Here is a 24038-nt window from a genome sequence, read left to right as displayed (position 1 = left end):
GAAGAATTTGTTCTGCTCTGCGTTTTTAATGTGCATTTGTGAACTTGGACCTAGTGCCAGCAACACGGAGTGAGCTGCAACGTATCCAGTATCAGCTCGAGTCTGAAAAGTTTCCTCCAGCAGAGGAGTTTGGGCTTCCCAGGGCTTTTCATCAGCTCAGCCGTGAGGAGCAGGCAATGCACGAGAAGAAAAGACTTGCTGGTACTCTGCGTACTCTCTCAATTTTGTGATGCCTTCTTTATGATGATATGATGCACCTCCAATCCCTTCTTCCCCCTCTTCCCCCATCCTCCCAATATTTAAGCCCAACTTTCTCAACAGCTGTTCTTTTTGTGGCTCTTGTTTCAACCCCTTTTCTCCAGATTACTGTCATAAAGCATATAAGAAGGTACGAGTAACACGTCTGGAAGAAAGGGAAACAACAGTCTGTCAGCGAGAGAACTCTTTCTACGTTGACACAGTTCGTGCCTTCAGGGATCGTCGCTATGAATTCAAAGGTCAACACAAGGTGATGGCCCCTTCACCCTGGAACCTCTATTTTCATCACATGCTCGTTTGTACAAATTAAATGTAGCCACCGTTATTGGACACACTATTTCAATACCCATACACAGGTATTCTTTTTATATGCAGTTATCATTCATGGACGTTGCCAATCATGTCTTCCCCTAAATCATGGAAGAGCTAAGCAACATAGGACTGCAGCATGAAGAAACTTACAATTAATACGTGGAGAGCAAATGGACACTGCAACAACCAGACAAGCAAGATGCATAGACAGGATATATGAGTGAAGCCAAGTGGACGTTCTAGATTTTAAAAGTTGGACAAGGAATGAGTTTGATCATGATGTGTGGCCTACTTTGGCTGGGAAGTGGCAAATGACAGGGAGAGTAAATTGAGCCCAGCGAGACGTGAAACGGTTGAAAACCACATGCTCACTAATCTCTCTGAAGTAGGAGCATCGGGCTTTGTGCCTCGATGTCCTGTCATGAGAGGCGTCATGACTCCATGAAGTGTGTGACAACATTCACCACTATGTCAAGGAGTGCCAAGTGAAATTTTGGGACCCTGCCCTATAATGGAGAGAAATGCTTCATTACACTATCAGGTAATGGCTGATGGTGAGTCCAAGGACCTCTGAGAAACAAACCAATTTCAAAGAAGATTTCATATGACATTAAAAATGCAGAGCAGAACACATGGGAGCAAAGTTTTGAGAATCTGAGACTTGGATGAGTGTTTGTAGACTGGGATGCTCTGGCAACCTGTTTGTGACAAGGTTGAGGATGTGTTTGACATATTATGTTGGAGTTTTCTGCAAGATGATGCAGAGGTTGTTGTTTTGGGGATTTTTTTCTGATAGATGAAGACATTGTGTGTTTCAAAAGCAGAATAAGTCTTGACACATTGCCTTGTATGATTTCAACCTCGAAGGAGAAGAGACTGGAAAAGAAGATGCCTTCAAGAGTGAACCTTTGATGCCAATTACTGGACATTTCGCACACAGGGCTGGATCTCAGACAGTGTTGAACGCTTTCCAAAAATGTACTTTTCCTTGGTGATGTAGCAGTACTGCATCATACCAGCAGTTTGTCTACCTTATGTGCTTTGACTTGGTGACTATGATGAATGTACAGCCAACTCGGTCACAACGTTCTGGCGATGATGTGCAATGCTGTGCTGCAGGTTTGGAAAAAAAAGCTTGTGCAGGCCATGGAGGCAGGTGATGCTGTAGCCATTAAGCGGTGCCGGAATATGGAAGTGCTTTACGACTCCCTGCAACTTGCCCACAAATGCATCCTGAACTCCTTCTATGGCTATGTCATGCGCACAGGGTATGTATTGTGCTTTATGTACTGCATGCTTCCAAGTGCTGCATCAAGTGTTTAATATGTAAACTAGAGGGGGAGCAATCGGGAGAGTGCAAAACCTCCGCCGCCAATACTGCTGGGTCACTCAAGTGAACCTTATATCTTATTCATTAAATATGATGTCAACAGTGCTGACAGTTATAGTTCTTTTCTCCAACATTTTTTTGGGGGGGGGGGGCGGGTTGGAAATCACTTAAAACATGTAGAAATGCAAAAAAAAAAAAAAAAATTTTTCTCTAAATTTTTTTTGGGGGGAGGGGTTGGAAATCACTTAAAATATGTAGAAATGCAAAAATATATATTTTTTTCTTTTTTTGTTGGGGGGGGTAACAATTTTTTTTGGGGGGGGGTTGGAAATCACTTAAAACATGTATCAATGCAAAAAAATATTTTTTCCTCTAACATTTTTTTTTGGGGGGGGGTTGGAAATCACTTAAAACATGTAGAAATGCAAAAAAAAATTCTCTAACAATTTTTTTTTTGGGGGGGGGACCAAGTCCAAAATTTAATGGCATGATCCTTGGACCATACCTAACCCCCCACCAAGTTTCGTCGAAATCCGTCGAGGAGTTTTTCCGTAATACTGTTCACAAACAAACAAACAAACAGAAAGGGGTGAAAACAGTAACCTCCATCCATCTTCGAAGATTGTGGAGGTTAACAAGCTCAAATGAGCTAAGATCCTCGTCCTCTTAATGATGACGTTATAAAAACGAATATGATGTCATTGTGATGTATCAGGTTTGCAATTAAATTATAATCTGTGCTAATGCCCGGCTTGATTCCCGCAAACAAAATTCAAACAGCTTGCCTAGTTTCAGAGATAATGGTAGAGGTGATTTCCATTAGCGGCGATATTATGACGTCAACTTTTTTTCTCGGAAGAATTTCCAAAATCGGAGATGGTTACTGCCTGCGCGTGGGCTTTCTGCATATACATGGCAAGTTTCACGAAGATCCGATGAAAACTCTGGGTTGTGAAACAAAAAATAGGAATGACGTCATAAAAATTGATATGACGTCATAGTGATGTATCGTATGTGTGGTAATTCATCTCTGCTAATGCCCTGTTTGATTTCCCCCAAACATAATTCAAAAAGCTTGCCTAGTTTCGGAGATAATTTTTTTGGCAATTTCCATTAGCGGAGATATTTTGACGTCATAACTTTTTTTCTCGGAGGAATTTTCAAAATCGGACATCGTTACTGTCGGCGCAGGGTATTTTTACATATATACGCCAAGTTTCAGGAAGTTTCGATGAAAATTGTAGGCTGTGAAACAAAAAAGTCCACAAGAAGAAGATGAAGAACAACAACCTGAGTAAGACTTAGAGATCCTCCACGAGGATCTAAAAATACTCATCAACAAACTTTGTGCTGTACTCTTTTATGCATTTGTTATTCAAACCCTTGATGTCCCTCATGCAGGTATGGAAGCAGTGGCACCCTGTTTGTGTACTCGGTAATCATGTTTGAATATTACAGGGGATTGAAAACATGTTCATAAAGTCGTTGATGAGCAATGAATTATAATTCATGCTCAGAGAGGGGTGAGGTAATATTTATACTCTGTCTGTCTGCCTGGCAGTCAAACAAAATTGAAGATCATTCCAAACAGGAAACTTACTGTTTTTTAGGATGTCATAATGGAAATGTACAACAAACACAGATAACTAATTTAATGTATTTGATTGGGTGATGCAATAGACATTGTAAAAATGGTGGTAAAACACAGAATTTTAAAATTTATATGACTTTAAACCTCTTTAAACTTTCATTTAAAATGAAATATATATTTGAAGACTGTGTAAAAACAAATCACCTTCATAATACTTCCAAGAACCATGCAATATATTGATATATAGCATGAGAGAGTGTGGCATGTATCAGGGTAAAGGGGCCGCTAATACGGCTATGTCCCATGCTGATTGATGCTGCATTCGATGGTGATCAATGAAAATCCTACACCTCCTAAATTGTGACTCGACAACATCATATTACAATGTATAAGGATGGTTGGTGGATAAGACTGCTTCAGGAACGCTAAACTTCCGGATTTTTAAAATCGATCTTTAAAATAATTATTTTATTTAAAATGAAGTACAGGAAGGAGCGCCTTGCTGTTTATGGGTTTCCCCTTTGTGAATTTGCTCTATCGCGATGAATTTATTGAGGCAAGTTTTGCAGATTAAAAAAATAAAACAACTGTCAATGCGCTTGAATAATCATGGGTTGGCGAACTATTTTCCACATTTATTCACCGAATTAACATGCTTCGTTAACACAATAAACCTCTCAAACTGCCCAACATTATCATCACCATAATCTCCATCAAATCGTCTTTATCGTCGCCATCATCAACATCGCCATGGTATTAGTAGATCAAGTTTATCATTAGTATTATTAATGATATAGGCCATGAGCCAGACCCGGTAATTTTTGGCCACCCGTACCATCCGAGGGGAATAATGCTCATCATAATTTTTTGCAGGGTATACATCTCTACAGTCAGAAACTATGTGATAGCATTGCGTTGGTGGTAGCCTTTTGTGTGTTATCAGCCGTTTAGTAACCCCATCCCAAAATAAACTTGTCTGAAACCGGCGTAAGATAGAAGAAGACATTCAATTTAAAACTAATGGTTCTCTCTTATTATAGGCTATATCTTCTTGAAAATTGTTAGGCATATTGCTCATGTTATTTGCTTTTCAAAACAGTTGTTAAAACTAGCCTAGCATCTAGTGTTTGCAATTACAGGCACTGATAGTCCAGTGCTGATACATTGTAGAACATATCCATCTTTGAGTCAGATGATGGGGAAAGTTTAGATGAGGATATTGAAGAACTGGATAATTATGATTTTTAGTTCATCTTGAGCATTTTATATCACTTACAATCAGTGCATATGATCAGAGATGTCTTAGAAATTATAAAGGACCCATCTTTGATTCATAAGATAATATGTTTATCAGCAACACATTAGGTTTAGGTAATGGCCTTCTTAGTGTGGAATACCACATTTGTGTTTCTATTCTGTAATTTTATTCTTACAACAGGAGATTGTGTTTCATTTTCACCTTTAACTCATTCATCAGATTGCACATGATTAACCATCTTGCTGCTGTCTTATTGGTTTATATTGTGTAATACAGGTGTTTGATACCTTCATATGTGCATTATTGAGTGCCTAAATCCCTGAAATTCTGTATTTTTTGAGAAATTACGGGGAAAAATATTAATCTTGTTCATGAACATGCTATCATTTACCTTTGTTTGATTCTTAGAAAGTATCTTTCAATAACAACAAGGAAAGTATCCTTCAATATTCATGACATTGACCAAACTACATAAATCCATCCAAATTAGGTATTTTTTTTCATTTGGGGGTGGGGTAACATTGTCTGCTATACTGATCTTGATATACAACATATAAAAAAGAAATTTAGATTTTTGGATTTCTTAATAAATTGTCTTAACACCATGTAATTATATTGTTCCAGAATTTTTATTTACTTTCCACAGCAAATTATAGACAAATACTTTTCTAAAGGCCGTATGATTTATCACACAGGAAATAGACACTGATATATAAGTGTCACCAATGACATACCTTTCAACCAAGGCATGTTTAGCACTTCTTGAAGAAGAAAATGATCCTCGCAAAAGGTGAGACAAATTTCAATGTTAATGCTTGACTGATATAAAAATAAACCAATGTCACCCACAGGGTGACCTGTATCTTGCCAAAAGGTGACCACGTGTGACTTCTTTAAGGTCACACTGAGGTGAACAGAGCTGCTATCCACCAGGAGCGACTCCTTGAGGAATATCTGCCTTCGAGAGATTCCGATGAGAATCGTTCTACAGAGTAACCATGAAAAATATGCGTTTGCCTCATAACGTCACCAAATGACGTCATAATGTCTCAAGCTTGACATATCAAGAAAGCGCTCGTCGAGGTGTTCAATTTGAGGTACTACACGATATGGTTCCTAAAACTTGAAAATTTGACCTTGGGGTCAAATATGTTTGACCTCAGGCGCTAACCATGAATGTCAAGGCCAATCGCCACCAAAAATCAATCAGCTGAGCGCCAGACCATGAACTGTATTCCCATGAAGTTTGAAGACGATCCGATCAAAATTGCTCAAAAAAATAAGGGTTTCGTCGACTCCCCTGATTTGCGACAAAGTGACCTTGACCTTTGACCTTGACCTTCAAAATTTTATGCGCTGAAAGGGACCTCTATATGCCTCTATGCGAAGTTACACAAATTTCCAATGATAACTGTGCTCTGCAGAGTGATTTATACGTGATTACAGACAAAAAAAAACAAACAAACAAACAAAAAAAAAACATATGAAGGTCAAGGCCAATCGCCACCAAAAATTAATCAGCTGAGCGCCAGACCATGAACTGTATTCCCATGAAGTTTGAAGACGATCCGATCAAAATTGCTCAAAAAAATAAGGGTTTCGTCGACTCCCCTGATTTGCGACAAAGTGACCTTGACCTTTGACCTTGACCTTCAAAATTTTATGCGCTGAAAGGGACCTCTATATGCCTCTATGCGAAGTTACAAAAATTTCCAATGATAACTGTGCTCTGCAGAGTGATTTATACGTGATTACAGACAAAAAAAAACAAACAAACAAACAAAAAAAAAACATATGAAGGTCAAGGCCAATCGCCACCAAAAATTAATCAGCTGAGCGCCAGACCATGAACTATATTCCCATGAAGTTTGAAGACGATCCGATCAAAATTGCTCAAAAAAATAAGGGTTTCGTCGACTCCCCTGATTTGCGACAAAGTGACCTTGACCTTTGACCTTGACCTTCAAAATTTTATGCGCTGAAAGGGACCTCTATATGCCTCTGATATGCGAAGTTACAAAAATTTCCAATGATAACTGTGCTCTGCAGAGTGATTTATACGTGATTACAGACAAAAAAAACAAACAAACAAACAAAAAAAAAACTTATGAAGGTCAAGGCCAATCGCCACCAAAAATTAATCAGCTGAGCGCCAGACCATGAACTATAATATTCCCATGAAGTTTGAAGACGATCCGATCAAAATTACTCAAAAAATAAGGGTTTCGTAGACCCCTGATTTGCGACAAAGTGACCTTGACCTTTGACCTTGACCTTCAAAATTTTATGCGCTGAAAGGGACCTCTATAGGCCTCTGATATGCGAAGTTACAAAAATTTTCGATGATAACTGTGCTCTGCAGAATTTTTTATACGTGATTAGACAAAAAAAAAAAACATACAAGCTTACTAACATATCCTGCAAAAACTTCGTTTTGGCAAGATAAAAATGTTAAGTTGAAGAAGGATGTCTTACCTTGTACTGGCCATTTTGCACAAAAGCTTATTTAAGTGTAGGCATATAAACAGGGTGATAACACATAAAAAGCTACCACCGATGCAATGCTATCACATATTTTCTAACTCGAGGGTGGTATACCTTGCCAAAAATCACAATGACAATTATTCCCCCCAAGATGGTACTGACCAACCCTACTGGCTCATGGACTAATATGTTTCATGATCTTAATAACTCAATAAAATTAAATTGCTTTTGTGTTCTTAATACAGCAAGATAATACATTATTTTATGTTCTTAATCCAGGAGAATAATGCTTTCTTTTGTGATCTTAATGCAGCAAAATAATACTTTATTTTTTATGTTCTTAATGCAGGAAAATCATACATTATTTTATGCTCTTAATGCAGGAAAATAATACTTTATTGTATGTTCTTAATACAGGAAAATAATACATTATTTTATGTTCTTAATACAGGAAAATAATACATTATTTTATGGTCTTATTACAGGAAAACAATTCATTATTTTATGTTTTTAATGCAGGAAAATAATTAATTACTTTATGTTCTTAATACAGGAAAATAATACATTATTTTATGTTCTTAATACAGCAAAATAATACATTATTTTATGTTCTTAATACAGCAAAATAAAACTTTCTTGACATTCTTAATACAGAAAAAGAATACTTTATTTTACGTACTTAATACAGCAAAATAATACTTTATTGTATGTTCTTAATACAGCAAAATAATATTTTATTGCATGTTCTTAATACAGCAAAATAATACTTTCTTTTACATTCTTAATACAGCAAAATAACTTTATTTTGTGGTCTTAATGCAGGAAAATAATACTTTATTGTATGTTCTTATTGCAGGAAAATAATATTATTTTGTGGTCTTAATGCAGGAAAAGAATACATTATTTTTATGTTCTTAATACAGGAAAATAATACTTTATTTATATGTTCTTAATCCATCCATCCATCATTGGGACCATTCTTTGTGTCGAGCGTTGGTGCTGCCAAAGCAGTCTCCTTGGCTATTGGGTACAATGCTGGATGGGTTGCCACTCCGACACAGGATACCAGCAAGCTAGCACTCATTTTGCCAACCTCGGAAGGATGACAGGCTTAGTCAACCCCACCTGGTGTTAATTCAACAGAAACATGGGATTCGAACTCAGGATCCTAGAATCCCAAGCCCACCACCCTAACCATTAAGCCCACACCAGGCATATGTTCTGAATACAGAAAAATTATATATTATTTTATGTTCTTAATAACCCTTTTATTCATGAAAATAAATAGCACAAAAACAATGCACAAACATGTTAATTAAGGGTCCAGTTTGGACAAATTTTAAAGCTGAAGTCATCTGATCATATGCATGTAAAAGTCAACACCTGTCTGGCTATTCTCAGAGAGCTGCCTTAATGCTGGCAGTTCACTCAAGGAGATTGGCAGGGACTGCAATTAGCCATCTCTCTTCAGGATGGTCTCCCATATCGACTTCCCTTGATGTCAACTCGTCCTGGGAATTCATCCACAGAAAACTGCTCTATCTCTATCTCTATCTCTATCTCTATCTCTATATCTATCTATGAAACAACTTGCTTTCTCTTCCTGGAAGGTTAATCCGACCGAAGGCAAACTCGGTGCATTCCAAAAAGTTCGCAACAAGTGTGTGTCCACTACTTGAGAGCCAAAAACCAACATCTGTTCATTGTTCAACCTCAAGAATGAACTTTCAAACTTGTCTCACCTTGTTAAGTCTGTCTCTGGTATATATGCTCCCCTTCCATCCATTCCTCTCTTCAAATGGCACCACAGCCCACTCTGCTTTTGAGAAGACCCCTCACTCTCGGTACCCATCCTTCCCTGTCATACCCAACTGCACCTGAACTCTGTGTCTTTTGCAGCTGAGAAGGTGGGAAAGGTTCTTTCAACCCTCGACTCTGACTGTTTCTGGACTGGACCACTTTGACCCACGTGCCCTAAAAACCTGCTCTGCTGCTCTTACGCATCATCTCTCTGCCATTTTCACCCTGTTATTTTCCCTGGGTCATCTTCCATCTGTTTGGAAATCAGCCGTCACAGCATTAGATAAAAAGGTGCAAAAACTGATCACCTCATCTAAAGACCTATCAGCTTGCTTCCAATCAGCAGCAAGGTCATAGAATCCATCATCGCAGTGGATATGAACTCCTTCCTTTTCTCCAACAGCCTCATCTTGGATCATCAATTTGGTTTCAGATGAGGTCACTCCACCTTGGATATGGTGATTCCACGAACCCAACGATGGATGGAGGCCTCAATGTCAGACATGAGATCAGTGCAATCTGTCTGGACATATCTCGTACTTTTGATACAGTCTGGCATCCTGTCTTACTCTCCAAACTCTTTGCGGATGGCATCCAAGGCGACTAATTCTCATGGATCACTGACTTACTCCACTCCCATATTCAGCGTGTATCTCTTAACAGCATCTTCTTATCTCTTCTCCCTCTCAAGGCCTGTCAGAGCAGAGGAGACCATAACCAGGGAGACGCATAGAAAAGTCCAGGACATCCTGTGAAAGAAATGTTTCTGTAAAACTTACGATACAACTCCCAAGAGGTACAAGCAACAAAATAAAAAGACCAGATTATTCTGTAGGGTATCCTCATTCTCTTTAGATGGCTCGCTTAGAATATTCAACCATGCTACCTTTGGACGAAGAATTGGGAGCAGAGCCCTATGAAGTAGACATATAGTAATTATCACATCCTGTATATGATTTTCAATGTTTGAAGTTTTGATTTGCTTTACGTTTCACATGATTCAGGCCGCGAGCAACCTGACAAAAAGCTCTGGTTTCACATATCTCGTGTACAATGCTCTCAGCTCTGGGTTGATTTTCGTGTGAAACATATTTTCGCAATGATCCAACACAATTCTGTAATTTGGTTCTTCACCGTTGTTCCAATGTTACTTATGCGATTGATGATTGTTGTTGTGTTCATGTGTAGTGCTCGCTGGTATTCCATGGAAATGGCTGGCATTGTGTGCAATACTGGAGCCAACATCATCACTCAGGCGAGAGAGATCATCGAACAGATTGGGTGAATCTCAGCACCAACCTCCTTCAGTTGCCAAAAGTTCATATTTCCCAGCTATGTTTGAGCCTGAGTACACTTTCACTTGTTTTTGAAATCCCATTATATCTTTGATAACCTATTTGATGTACTAGAAACACCCACTGCCTGCAGGAGCACAATACCCCCTACCTTTAACAGGGGTCAGTGAAGCACTTTTACGGTGCCAGGCTTATAGTGCAAAATTGCAAGTTATCTCCACAGCTGACTTGTAATACCATCTCCCACCACCATGGGGAGGCTCTACACGATGCACATTTATATAGTTTTTGATTCTATAATCATCTCGCAGGTGGGGGTGGGTCGGGGGAATTGTATTCTGCCCATGACCTGACCCTGAGTACCCCTAACACGTATGCAAAATTTGGTTGGGATTGGTCAAGCAGTTTTCAATTCCATAATTATCTCTCTCTTACACACACACACACACACACACACACACACACACACACACACACACACACACACACACACACACACACACACACACACACACACACACACACACACACACACACACACACACACACACACACACTGCGATAGATAGTGCTACATTCCTACAGAACAGTTCCAGACTCTTGTTGACGCCATGCCAACACTCTTTCACACCTCCTACCTCCACTTCTCTGATGCACGTGGTGGTCCAACACCCTACTAAGTGACATTCTGTTGGTGTTTCCTTTTTTTGTCCACTACCTGCATCTCCACAAGCTTCTTCCAAATTTAGACTGAACCTCCAAACTACTACTTTTAGCCCCTTTTTACCTCCGCCACCGAAGGTGAAGGAGGTTATGTTTTCACCGCTTTCTGTCTGTTTGCTTGTTTGTTTGTTTGTTTGTTCCGTCATTTTCTCTGTCTTCACATAACCAAGGTCCACCATGCACCACATTCCCTGCTTTTTCACCGAGAACTCCACTCGTGTGGGTCACACCCCTCCTCCCAGTTGGAATTTGTGTGCACGATCCATCGCATCTCATTTCATCACCGCACTCTCGACTTATTTACTTCATATGCCATCCTGTCTGCCTGCGTCAACATTTCCAGTCGCCACATAACAACACTTTTTCTCCTGCACTCGCATCAGTATTTATGGAGGACCATTGTTAGGTCATCCATAAGTGCAAACACGACAGAAACTTTGGCCAGTGACAAATTCCATTTCTGTCCTGGATTTTTTTTCATCGCTCTTGGTAACAGTTCCGTTTCCAGTACAAACAAGATGGTGGAGATGGCACGTCCCGTCAGAATGTCAACCTCTAATCCCTGCTGATTCATTTTGTAAAACAGTAATACTCCTGTTTACGCCTTCATGTTATTAATACCACGACCCAATTTGATTTGCATCGCCTCAACCTACATGCACGTCGTTTTAATAGCCATAATCTCGAGCATTTTCAGAAATTAGAAGACCAATAAAGACGCCAGAATACATCGCTGAAGTACCAAATCGGAAGATCGCAAAATCGCCGAAAGACCTTCTGTACTTTTCTTCACACGTAAAGATTATATATATATATATATATATATATATATATATATATATATATATATATATATATATATATATATATATATATATATATAATATACTGTACTGTGGATCTGTGAAGAGGCATTATAAAAGTGTTACCTTAGAAGTGAAGTTACACAATGTTCGTTGAACGGATGCTGGTTGGTGAACGTGCGTTGATGTTACTGGGTTATTAAGTTTGCCTCCGACTACGATGCCGACCATCTTGAACTCGAGGGCTGTGATCGGAGATCGCTGATGGTTCCCGGTTTTTTTTTTTTTTTCCCCGAGTTCCCGAAATTGGAATTTCCCTCATAATGAAAAGAATTTTTTTATTTTTTTCCTAAAACGTGGGCCAACATGGACACCAAAAGGAAACAATGCCTCTCTCCAGGAACAATAAAAACGCCTCCGATCGTTGAAGGAGGAGGAAGCAAAAGAAAATGTACCGTCAACTTCGATTGCTGATGAAGAGGTTTATTTTTATTGAAATTTGACTGGTAATTGTTTGTTTATTTATACATACTATGTTATTGAATATGTGTTATTAATCAAAGAGAAGGTAAAAAATGAAATGTTATATGTGAAATGGTGACGTTAGGAACGTTTCCATTATTCCATTAACTGTTGTATGAAAAAAAAATTCTTTGATTTCCGTCATTTTGATATTCGCTGCACTATTTAGGAATGCAAACCGCGGTCTGACGGCCTTGCCTCCTTCCTCCTGGGTCAGAACCAGCCTGTGCCTTCTATGGTTTCTTTCCTTAGTGTGTGAATTGTGCACCATGGTGCTCAACATCATGTTGCTAACATGATTTGTTTATCATAGCAATCACTAATTGAGAAGATCTCACTTCCACATGCGTTGTCACATTGACGTCTACCCTCCATCGTATGCACGTGTTTCTGTCAGACGTCCTCTGGAGTTAGACACTGATGGCATTTGGTGCATTCTCCCTAACTCTTTCCCTGAGAACTTCGTTGTTAAGACTTCAAACACAAAAAGGCCCCAAGTAACCATCTCTTACCCTGGAGCTATGCTCAACCTCATGGTGAAGGTTTGTTGGGGATGTAAAGTGTGGCGCACCCAATGCAGATGGATTTCATGTTGACACATTTTGAATTTAAATCGTTTAAGTATTCTTTCTTGTCAGATGACAACCGTGAAGCGAATCAAGAATATTTGTTGGTCTTGTATCCCATGTCGATTCCTCATTTCACAACAGGAAGGTTTCACGAATCACCAGTATCAGGAGCTGGTGGATCCTGTCAAAGTGACGTACGAAATGCGCTCGGAAAACTCGATATTTTTTGAAGTGGATGGACCTTACCTTGCAATGATTCTCCCTGCTTCAAAAGAGGAGGGAAAGAAGCTGAAAAAGAGGTGTGCTTTATTCGTCGTCAATTATTTTTGGTAATGTATAAAATATTCCCTCGATTTTATAACAGAGTTTGTGTTTGGTTTCAGCAGAATATGAAGTGACTGTTTCCTGCAGTTGAGAACCGTCCTTAGCCATGTCATAATCGATTTATTGGATTTGTTTTGCTCGTTCGGCAGGACCTTTATTATTTGCTTTATTTATTTTTGCTCCTTGTAGTTAATAGAGTTGTTTGCAGATTGATTGATTTATTTTCAACAAGATAATCCCATAATCACCTGCCTAACTCGACCTGAAGACATTGCAACCTCCCCCCATCGATGCTTACTGACTCCCTCAGATACGCTGTGTTCAATGAGGACGGCTCCCTGGCCGAACTCAAGGGATTTGAGGTTAAGCGGCGTGGAGAGCTTCAACTAATAAAGATCTTCCAGTCATCCGTGTTCGAGTCCTTCTTGCATGGCTCTACCCTGGAGGAAGTCTACGCATCTGTAGCCAAAGTGGCCGATTACTGGCTCGATGTCCTATACAGCAAGGTGAGGCCTGGTTTTGACTTTGTTTAAAAACAGGATTGAGACGAACTTCCAATTTGTATAAAGACTTCAGTCGAGAAAATATTCTTTGACATTTTGCTGCTCTTCTCAACCCCCTCTCCCTTTTCCACCCTTCTAACCGTAGACCCCATGAATACCCGTGTTCTTCTCATTTCCAGGCACAGAACATGCCTGATTCGGAGCTCTTCGAACTGGTCGTTGAAAACCGCTCGATGTCCCGCTGCCTGGCAGACTACGGCGAACAGAAGTCGACGTCCCTCAGCACGGCGCGGCGTCTCGCGGAGTTCCTGGGCGATCAGATGGTGCGCGATGCTGGGCTCAGCTGTCGATTCATCATCAGTCGAAAGCCCGACGGTGCTCCCGTCACCGAAAGGTCTTCTTTGGCGAGCGGGGGCATCCCATCTATGATAGTTCGGCATATTGCACTCGGCGTGACCAGTTGTAATTCATTATTTATTACATCTGATTGATGTCTAATTATTTTTCGTTGATTCAATGAAGCAGAAATAGATTTAGTTTAATTTTGATCGAATCACGACGAACCCTTCTGCTTCAAGTTACTGAAAATGTTTTCCAAATGAAGGGCAATAAAACATGGTAAAGGTGTAACGTGAGCTGGTGTCCGCTATGCTGATATATATATATATATATATATATATATATATATATATATATATATATATATATATATATATTTTTTTTTTTTTGTTGTTTTATTTGTCATTGCCAGCCGTGTGTGTTTTCCTTCCTTTGCTCTTCCTCTCTACATTTGCTCTTGCAGAGCAGTCCCGTTGGCCATATTCCAGGCCGAGCCGAGCATACGGAAACACTTTTTGAAAAAATGGCTCAGGTCATCTTCCCAGCAGGACTTTGACATTCGATCGGTGAGAATTCTGCATGTTGGCGGGGGTTGGGTGGGTAGGAGGGTTTGGGTGGGGTTGCTTTGGGTTGGGGAGTTTTCGGGATGGGGTGGTTGGGGTTGGGGAGGTTGAGGGATTGTGGTGGTTGGGGTTAGGGAGGTGAGGGATCGGGGTGGGGAGGTTGAGGGATAGAGGTGGTGGGGGTGGGGAGGTGAGAGATCAGGGTGGTTTGGCGTGGGGAGGTTGAGGGATGGAGCTGGTGGGGATGGGAAGATGAGGAATAGAGGTGGTTCAGTCAAATCAATCAGGGCTTCTAGTTCAGTTTCTTTCTGAAGTCCGTGGCACAGACATGCTTTTCTCTTGATAATCCCATCGTGAGATGGTTCTTAGGTCAGCTTGCTGACCTAATATAACTGTTCGATGTCCTCAGATCCATCCGTCCGTCCGTCTGTCAACAATTTTTATTTTTCTATCTCCTCCGAGACGACTCGGCTGATTGAGTTCTAACTTGACACGATGATAATACTAGTTGTTCTCTATACATCGTCTGAGCCCTTTTTCGCATTTTCGCCTCGGGGTCAAGGTCACAGGGTCATCAAGTGCAAAATGACCGATTGGTCGAATGGCCTATAAGGAAGCATCAGACGGCTATAATGTATAATGGGTTTCATCGGGATTATTAAGAAGATTTAATTCCACCAACTAGTTTCTCGTTACCTCTGTCGTCTGGCCCTGTTTATTGGGAAACACGAGGTCCGCTGACTTCAACACTGCTTCACGCAGTTATTTTAAGTTCAATTTAAATTCTGTTTTCACTTTTCATCGTCGCTAAGGTTGATTAACACTCGGTTGCAGCAAGTTTTGTATCCGAGCTGACCGGCAAACCCGCTCGGGTGTATTTTCTCCTACTGTTAACACAATTTCCAGATGCTTTTGAAATTCAACCTCTCGGCCTACCTTGCTCCGGATGATTTTAACTCTTTTAACATACGTAATGTCGCTCCACTCTCCTTGCCACTGTGTTGTTATGCTTTAAGTATATCTTAAACAGTTGTTGCTTGGTGATTTCTCCAAGTATAATATATAACCATTTCACCCTTCATACCATATCTACCAACCAGGTGCTTGACTGGGAGTATTACATTGAACGCCTTGCCAGTGCCATTCAGAAGATAATTACCATCCCCGCAGCTCTTCAGCAGGTGAGTTCTCAGATTTATGTGAACAAAGGCAGCCCGGTTCTGGGAGTGCCTCTGATTACTTACATTCGAGACAAGTTGGAATTGTTTTTGCACCTCATCATAAAACCATTTACGAACTTCCACTCGACTTTATCAAAGCTCGAGGCAATCTGTGTCACCAGATAATTCAAAGGATAGGTTCAATCAACTGAAGGATGACAAAGGTATGCTAACCGCCGTGGGAAGCAAAATGAAGGTGACGTTTCAGATGTTAGCTCTTAGACGAAGTAAGAGGGGCTAACATTTGCTTGCTATGATGAAGGGCTCACGCCTGAAACATCAGCTGCATCAACTTCAGCCTTTAGGCCTACCTTGCTCCTTTATCTCCCCTTGCCCTGCTTTATGGACTCTCCATCCCGTGTCATTTAACTTTTGCTTTTCCCTCGATTCCCGCGAGGTGTCGGGCCTATTTCTCGCGCTTCCTCTCGCACCTGTGCAGTTCCATCTTTCATTCATGAAACTGACCAGCGCAACGAATCAATTTTGCTTGAGTGGCTTTCTACAAGAACTCTTATTTACTTACGAGACGGCCAGCTTAATGTTTCTTGTGATGCACACCGAAGCAGTTTTGAATTATTGATGCAACCGACGGAGGTCGAACCTTGATGTGAGCGATAATCGATCCGGCTGATGATGGTTCCTGAACATACTTCCCTTCAGATTAAAAATCCAGTCCCTCGAGTGCGACACCCAGACTGGCTTCACAAGAAGCTCTTGGAAAAGAACGATATTTACAAGCAAAAGAAAATCGGTGAAATTTTCTCCGTAACTGCGATCCGACAGGTAAGCTTGTGAGGCGTGTCCTCACCTGTATTTGTGGAGATGCCATGTTTTTATTTTTGCATGATTCGTTATTTTGATTGGCTGCACAACCAATAGATATTTTATCACAAGAAAAATAAATGCTAAGCAGATACCTCTGTTTGTAAAAACCCAAAATCCTTGTTTTGTTTTTTTTGTTTATTTTTCTCGAAAATGTGATCATTAGGTTTCAGCAGCGGAGTCATTCGAATTGACTCAAGACTCCCAAGTTGCTGATGTTGAGGACTTGGCTGATGGAAAGGGGAATGTCACCAATGGTGCGTCTGCTGCATCCCCACCTGTACCCCGCACCTGTGTCATGGCTGGTACAAAGCAGAAGAGGGGCTTGTCAGTGGCAAAAGGATCTGAAAAGGTCCAATCTGGAACAGTTGACCCCTTTATGTCATGGAGAGAGATTTTGGGGAGCCCCCCACCTTTTGGTATCACCAAGGTAAATAAAGCAGAATGATTGATCAGATCAGAGGGGAAGGGTGGGCAAAGGCAGGTGTGCGAGGTGGTAGAAACAATACATGGAGACATTGTCGTTGTGTCCACTCGTATGAAATCCTCTTTCAGGATGGGAAACTTGCGTGGCTGAAGTTTCACAAGAAGAAATGGGAAATCCAGGCCCAGCAGAGGGTGTCCCGAGCCAAGTACTCCAAGATGGATGGTGGAACTGCAACAGGACATGTCGGAAATGCTCGCAAATTTCTGAGTGCAGGCATTGGGAATTACCTGCAGCGCACTGCACGTTGCATATTGACTTCTGCCTGGCAGCTTGTCCAGGTGAGTGCTTGCTTAAGGAGGCTTTCGGAACGAGTGTGAATTTTGTTTTGAGGATTGCGCTTCTTTTATTGATTTTTATATCATCGCAATATTTCCTTTCCCAACCCGCACCCACCCCCAACATCCCAGGTGGTGGAGACAGACAGTCCGGGGATTTTTCGTCTTTGGGCTCTTCTTGGATCAGAGCTTCATGCCTTCCGAGTCCAGATCCCTCGGGTATTCTATGTGAACCAGCACAGTCCCCGGCTCACTGAAGATGACAGCTATCGTAAGGTGCTGACCATGGGGGGCTGAGGTGAATTGCCAAAGATAGGATGCTTCATAATTTTGGGACTAAAGGTGTTGGTTCCGTAAGTGGAAGAGTAATCCGAATGCGCCTTTTCATGGAGAAAATACGGAGCAGAGATGAGAGGGGATAAAAGGTTCAGCCATTGGTGTAAGTTTACCTCGTGTACCCCGTGTACCCGGCCCCATCCCTCTCCCTTCCACAGATATCCGATTGTCTTTGTTCACCACTATTTTGTGCTTCCCTCTCCGGCCCCTCTTGCCTCCTACTCCTCTTGTTATACGTTCTGTGTGTTAGCTCTTTACGAGCCTCAACACTGTATACAAAAAATAAATAAATAAATAAAACAAGTAAAGGTTTGAATCATGCAAAGCACTGTTAGAATAGTCTGTTGTGTAACAAATTTATCTTTGGCAATCTGACATTATGTTTAGTTAAAACAAAAATAAGGTTTTCATTATAACAACCACTGTGGAACCACTCTATTGTTCCTTTATTGTTGCAGGTGAATCGGACTTTACCTCGATCCCGGCCTGCACCGTACCTCTACGAGGTTTCCATGCCGGAGGAAACTTGGGTTGCAAGCTGCAACCGGATTCTCGCCGAGCTTGCCGGTCCACAAATTGAAGGGGTGTATGAGACGCAGGTTAGCGGAACACCTTGGGGGTCTTTTTGAAGCCCACGCTGGGCACCCAATGAGCTCCGTCTATTTTTAAACGAGTGACCACTTTTTCTCTCTTTTTTTTTATATCCTACCCCTTTTCATATCAGGTCCCTCTGCTGTTCCGTGCCCTCATCCAGCTGGGTTGTGTATGTTCGGTGAAGCGCCATTCGGGTCGAGCTCCCAATACCCGAGAGGTGGAGACTTTTGCATTGGAGGACCTGGAAATGAAGTCTCTGGCACAGGTTTCTTACCTTGAACCCGGTACGGCTCGATTGACTTGTCGTGTCCCTTTAAGCGCCCTCAAGTTTTGGACATGTGATCAATGATCGTTGCTTTTTCTGCTTTCATCACTGATTTGGAGCAAAAGTGGAGTTTATAAAGCTGTGAGTTATTTGATCCGATCACGATGTAATTTGTACTTTCCCTCGTTACGAAACGAATGTAAAACGTAACGGGAAATGCAATCCAAGCTCACTCACCTCATCGTGATTTCTTCGGGAGCAGCCACATGGTATCTTAGGCAGAAACACGTGAGCAACATCGCATGCTTCATTCGAAACTACGGACAAGACGTCACGATCTCCATTCCTGAGGAATTCAGCAAAATCACGTTTTCCGTCTACACCCGTCCAACAAGGTCGGAGACTGGGGACGTTAAAATGAGCGTCCGTCCGACCGAACGACCGACCATCTGTCCATGTCCTTTTGTGTTCGTGACATTTCAAAAATCGTTGAACATTTCGCTTTCATATTGTAGATGTATTTCCTCATGACATTAGCTCAACCTGATTAGATGGCGGCGGTGATTGGCTGAATTATGTTACCAAGGCAATCATTTTGATAACTTGGCTTGTGCACGTGATATTTCAAAAACCGTTCAAGATTTATCTTTCATATGATACAGATCTGTTCCTCATACCACCCAAAAGGAGGGGACCTAGAGCATCAGCTCCTTGTGTATTTTCAGGGCACCTGTTGATATTCATATGAAGATGTAAAGTGAAAACAACATCTGCGACGAGCACTATTGCATGAGTGTTCATGAAATGTTTTTGCAGTTCAAGGTTTATCTCCTTGTGCTTGTGGCTTATCACCCATGAAGGAGCTTCAAAATGTATAAATGCCACGTGGGACAAAGATATTCGTAAGTATCCAGTGTACCTTTACAAGAGACTACAAGGCCATTAACAAATGATGGATAAACGCAGTATATGGGATTTGAAACCTGGGCTCCCAACACCAGTGGGAACACTAAACAGGCCAACCCAATCTGATCAAAAACTCACATTGAAACTTCCTGGAATTCCATGAATAATTTCCACAAATTGGTGTGGAATCGTACTTCTGGACTGTTTTCTCTGATAAGCACAACCTTGCTTTCTCCCTAACCCTAAACCGAACACCGTTGATAACATTTCCTCGTGCATGGTCAAGGCCGAGCACTCGTGTTGACCGTACTCGCACCTTCTTTTGCAGGAAGTATCAAGCACTTGTACCTGTTTCATCAGTGCTGGGCAAGCCGTGCAATGTTCGGCCTTTTCTTCCCTGCACAAAGGAAAGCTTCCATCTTCATTCTCGACACGGTACTTTCTTTCAAAAAAATCTGAGCTGTGAAGGTCCAAAGAGTACCGCGGTGGGATTGATTGCTCGTTACTCTGTGTGCACTCCACGCTCAATTACACTCGATCCAAACTCGCACTGACTTCATGAACTTCATGAATAAGTGTCCCCCCCCCCAGAGTTAATAGCGAACACAGTGAGCTTCATACTTAATGCGTGCACATGAGAGAATAGGAAACGACACAATTCCATGGCAATTTGGAATCCGTGTCATGGCTATGACCCTTTTGCTTCCGGTTGTTTTTAAATGCTGTGCGGTGTATAAACACGATTGGGTTTTATTTCTATCTTGTGAATATTTCTTAACGCATGCACATGAGAGAATAGGAAACAACAACAACACAATACCCTGGCAATTGTGAATCCGTGTCGTTGGCTATGACCCTTTTGCTTCCGTTTTTTTTTTGCTTCTGGTTTTTTTTTGTTTCCGGTTTTTGTCATGGGGAATGATACATGCCGGGAGATAAAGGCATCGTCGGAGACATGAAAGACCCAAATAATATCAGACATAGTGTATATTTCCTCCACTAATTTTAATAAAGATATCTCCCGCATCAGCAAAAAATCATTTTTAATTGTGATTTACGTTGTTTGATTGCTGATCCCGAATCCAGGCCGAAGTAACCGGAAATTGCGTATACAGTTGTGAACAAGTTATAGGTAAAGTCAGAAGCGAATGTAAGAAGAATACTACGTTCGCTTCTTGTATTTATTTTTTTTAGATGAGATCCTGTTCTCGGTGGAGTTGTTGTTGTGAAGGTAATGTTGAGGTATAATGTTGAGGTAATATTTTTTTTTTTTTAGATGAGATCCTGTTCTAGGCGGTCTAGTTGGCATTGTGAAGGTAATGTTGAGGATTTTTTTTTTTTAGATGAGATCCTGTTCCAGGCGGTGTAGTTGTTGTTGTGAAGGTAATGTTGAGGTAATATTTATTTTTGCAGATGAGATCCTGTTCTGGGCGGTGTAGTTGTTGTTGTGAAGGTAATGTTGAGGTAATATTTATTTTTTTCAGATGAGATCCTGTTCTAGGCGGTCTAGTTGGCGTTGTGAAGGTAATGTTGAGGATTTTTTTTTTCAGATGAGATCCTGTTCTGGGCGGTGTAGTTGTTGTTGTGAAGGTAATGTTGAGGTAATATTTATTTTTGCAGATGAGATCCTGTTCTAGGCGGTCTAGTTGGCGTTGTGAAGGTAATGTTGAAGATTTTTTTTTTTTAGATGAGACTTTCCAGGCGGTGTAGTTGTTGTGAAGGTAATGTTGAGGTAATATTTATTTTTGCAGATGAGATCCTGTTCTGGGCGGTGTAGTTGTTGTTGTGAAGGTAATGTTGAGGTAATATTTATTTTTGCAGATGAGATCCTGTTCTTGACGGTGTAGTTGTTGTTGTGAAGGTAATGTTAAGGTAATATTTATTTTTTAATCGCAAAAAGACTTTAATTTGATATATTTAACAAGCGAATGTAAGAAGAATTCTATCTTCGCTTCTCGGCTTTGCCTATTGAATATTACCTATCCAATCAAGATATTCGAGTTTTGTATTTTTAATAAATTTTCTGAAATTTGTAGAATTTGTTTTTCACTTGGAAGTTGTGGGGTACGATGTGTAAATGAAGGTGGAAATGGTCTGATTTGATGTGATTTAATTCCAGGTTATAAGGCAACAAAAGGTGAAAATTTGAAAGGTGGTGTACACTTTCTCGAGGCACTGTGTGTTGGAATATATAAAATGTATATATACTCAGAGGTGATGTTGAGCGTACAAAGTGTTTGTGTACATTTCATATAACGTTAAAGTGTACGTGTACACAACTTCTTTAAAATGTGCATGTACATCATAAATATCTCATGGCAATTTCCCTGGCGGCCTCCTCAATAATTAATTACGTACGCAGGCCGTGTTTCACGTTTCACGACGAAGCCAATTTCCGCCGCCTCTCGTGTTTATTTATTTCACACGATACGTGAATTACGTGTCCATCAGTTTGTTTATAAGCTTTGAAAAGTTGGACGAAAACCAAAAGTTTTATTTTTATTTATTTTATTTTTAAATTAAAGACCATTATTTTCGCTGGTCTTGCGATCGTTGCGGCCAAAGCATGCATAACCTCGTTTGAGTTGTAATCAAAATCTACCTTCGTTTCCTCAAAACGGTATCTTCATTTAACGATGGAAGACGCGTTGTTAAGTCTTCAAATATACACCAGAGGTACTGGCAAGGCATTTTGGATGCCCGTTTCAAGGCATTTTTGATTAGGCCGAAACAAAATGGTGGATTAAGACCCTTGCGAGGTGAATGTGGGCTGACCAAGGATAAGCCTGTTTTTTATTTTTATTTATTTTCCATGATGAGGAGATGAGTGTTTACATTTGCATATAAGACGAAGCTCGATCAACTACGGTAGTTTGTCAATCCATGTGAAAACAACGAAGGTGTTAATGCTTACCCGACACTCTCAACGTATCGCTGCCTCCGGTACTTCCAGGGTGATGAATATGAATGAGCTGTTAAGTGCATGTAATTTGAATTGCTTTGTGGGACGACATTTCGGATAAATTGGGGATGTAAATAGTTTTTCACCATGTTTGTTATCATATAGAGATACAGTATTTTAAACCAAGCTGCAGAATCATCATCAGCACTGGCTCGGAGCACGCTACACGTTTCCAGTCCTGAACACATTTCTCGCTGACACCGCATTTCCTGTGCACAGCCATATTCCCGCCATTTTCCTTGGTTAACTTAACAACTTCCAATTTAGAAGCTGCCATGTCCGAGTTGCGTGACTTTACGGGAGGTATTTTGAGATGACGTGGTAAGGAAGGACACATCCGGTTGGGATTGAAAGGAATGGATTAAACGTAATCGATGAGTGCGTGCTAGTTATTGATTGGATAATGCGCATCAGTGAGCAGATTTAACATTTTAATAATTGCTCACCCAATGGTTTATTTCAAAAAATATCGCACTTTCCGATTTTTGTTTTTAAATTAAATATCTTAAACCATAGATAAGTCGATTCTGAGCAGGTCGAAGCCTGGAATTCCAGGGAAAAGTATCGACTTGTACGCCGAACCAATGCAGTATCTCATTTTTTCCTTCTTCATCTCTTCCTTATCGGTCGGTAAAGACTATCTCGCCTCCTGGTGGAAGAAATTATGGTCTCCCTGTAAAGCTAGTGGTAACAGAAATGGAAGAAAGGTTTATACTGGAATTGGATAGTTACGTAGAAGCATTGAGGATCGAGGTGGACCTGGATATTGACAGCATTGTTAGGTAGTTTAGGTATGGATCGGTGTTTTGGTTATCTGTGTAGTGATTGTGAGGTCTGTGATAGGGTCTCATCACATGGTGAATGTTCTGTCGGTGTGTTCATTCCTTGCCTTACAAGACCTTCCCCATAACCCCCCTCCCTCTCACCCACCCAAATAAATAACACCCTCATGGTTGTGATGTTCCTGTGCCTATCCCCATTGTTCTTCTCCCTCCTCCATCCCCCCCAACCGCACCCTGCCAGTGCCACCCTCCCAATGAAATTAAGTAAAGTACAGACATGATGGGCCAAACGTCCTGCGTCCCATTTTCTTCTCTTTCCAAGTTTTCACCTTGCATGTTGCACCATTTCTCACCAACAACATTGCAAAGTGGCCTAAGGACATCATAGCAACTGAGCATTTGAGTAACAATTCGTATTCAAGCTCTCAATGTGAGCCAGCTGTAAACATTCACGGCTTTCCTGGAATTGCCTTCTACTTCCTCTCGTACGTATTTGTTATTTCCCATTTACTTATTAGAATGAACTACAATGTAGACAATAGATTAACCACACAAAGGCCCAGAGCACCACTCTTCTAATGAGAGTTTGCTTTGCAAACATCAGCTGTTCAACTTCTCCCTCTCTCCCTCTCCCTCTCTCTCCCTCTCTCCCTCTCTCCCCCTCTCCCCCTCTCCCCCTCTCCCCCTCTCCCCTCTCCCCTCTCCCCTCTCCCCC

The 24038-nt window shown here is 40.9% G+C and overlaps 1 protein-coding gene across 2 annotated transcripts in view; it reads left to right on the top strand.

Moving 5' to 3' along the window:
• The window catches only part of POLE (DNA polymerase epsilon, catalytic subunit), a 153857-nt gene that overhangs the window by 77950 nt on the left and 51869 nt on the right, over positions 1-24038 (top strand). For both annotated transcript variants that reach the window (XR_015061403.1, XM_085893868.1), the window contains exons 19-35: positions 55-201; positions 363-508; positions 1690-1838; positions 10222-10314; positions 12774-12918; positions 13087-13244; positions 13580-13775; positions 13952-14166; positions 14575-14677; positions 15775-15855; positions 16555-16677; positions 16883-17146; positions 17272-17481; positions 17611-17754; positions 18273-18413; positions 18539-18692; positions 19908-20014. Coding sequence is in view for 1 of the 2 variants with exons in the window: in XM_085893868.1 (XP_085749994.1) it covers positions 55-201; positions 363-508; positions 1690-1838; positions 10222-10314; positions 12774-12918; positions 13087-13244; positions 13580-13775; positions 13952-14166; positions 14575-14677; positions 15775-15855; positions 16555-16677; positions 16883-17146; positions 17272-17481; positions 17611-17754; positions 18273-18413; positions 18539-18692; positions 19908-20014 (2576 nt within the window). In the remaining variant the exon portion in view is untranslated. The remainder of the gene's footprint in view (positions 1-54; positions 202-362; positions 509-1689; positions 1839-10221; positions 10315-12773; positions 12919-13086; positions 13245-13579; positions 13776-13951; positions 14167-14574; positions 14678-15774; positions 15856-16554; positions 16678-16882; positions 17147-17271; positions 17482-17610; positions 17755-18272; positions 18414-18538; positions 18693-19907; positions 20015-24038) is intronic.

Source organism: Eptatretus burgeri, chromosome 9, assembly GCF_056783735.1.
Source record: "Eptatretus burgeri isolate ZD-2024b chromosome 9, Ebu_testis_v1, whole genome shotgun sequence".
Classification (NCBI taxonomy): domain Eukaryota; kingdom Metazoa; phylum Chordata; class Myxini; order Myxiniformes; family Myxinidae; genus Eptatretus; species Eptatretus burgeri.
This window is presented reverse-complemented; position numbering and strand designations above follow the sequence as displayed.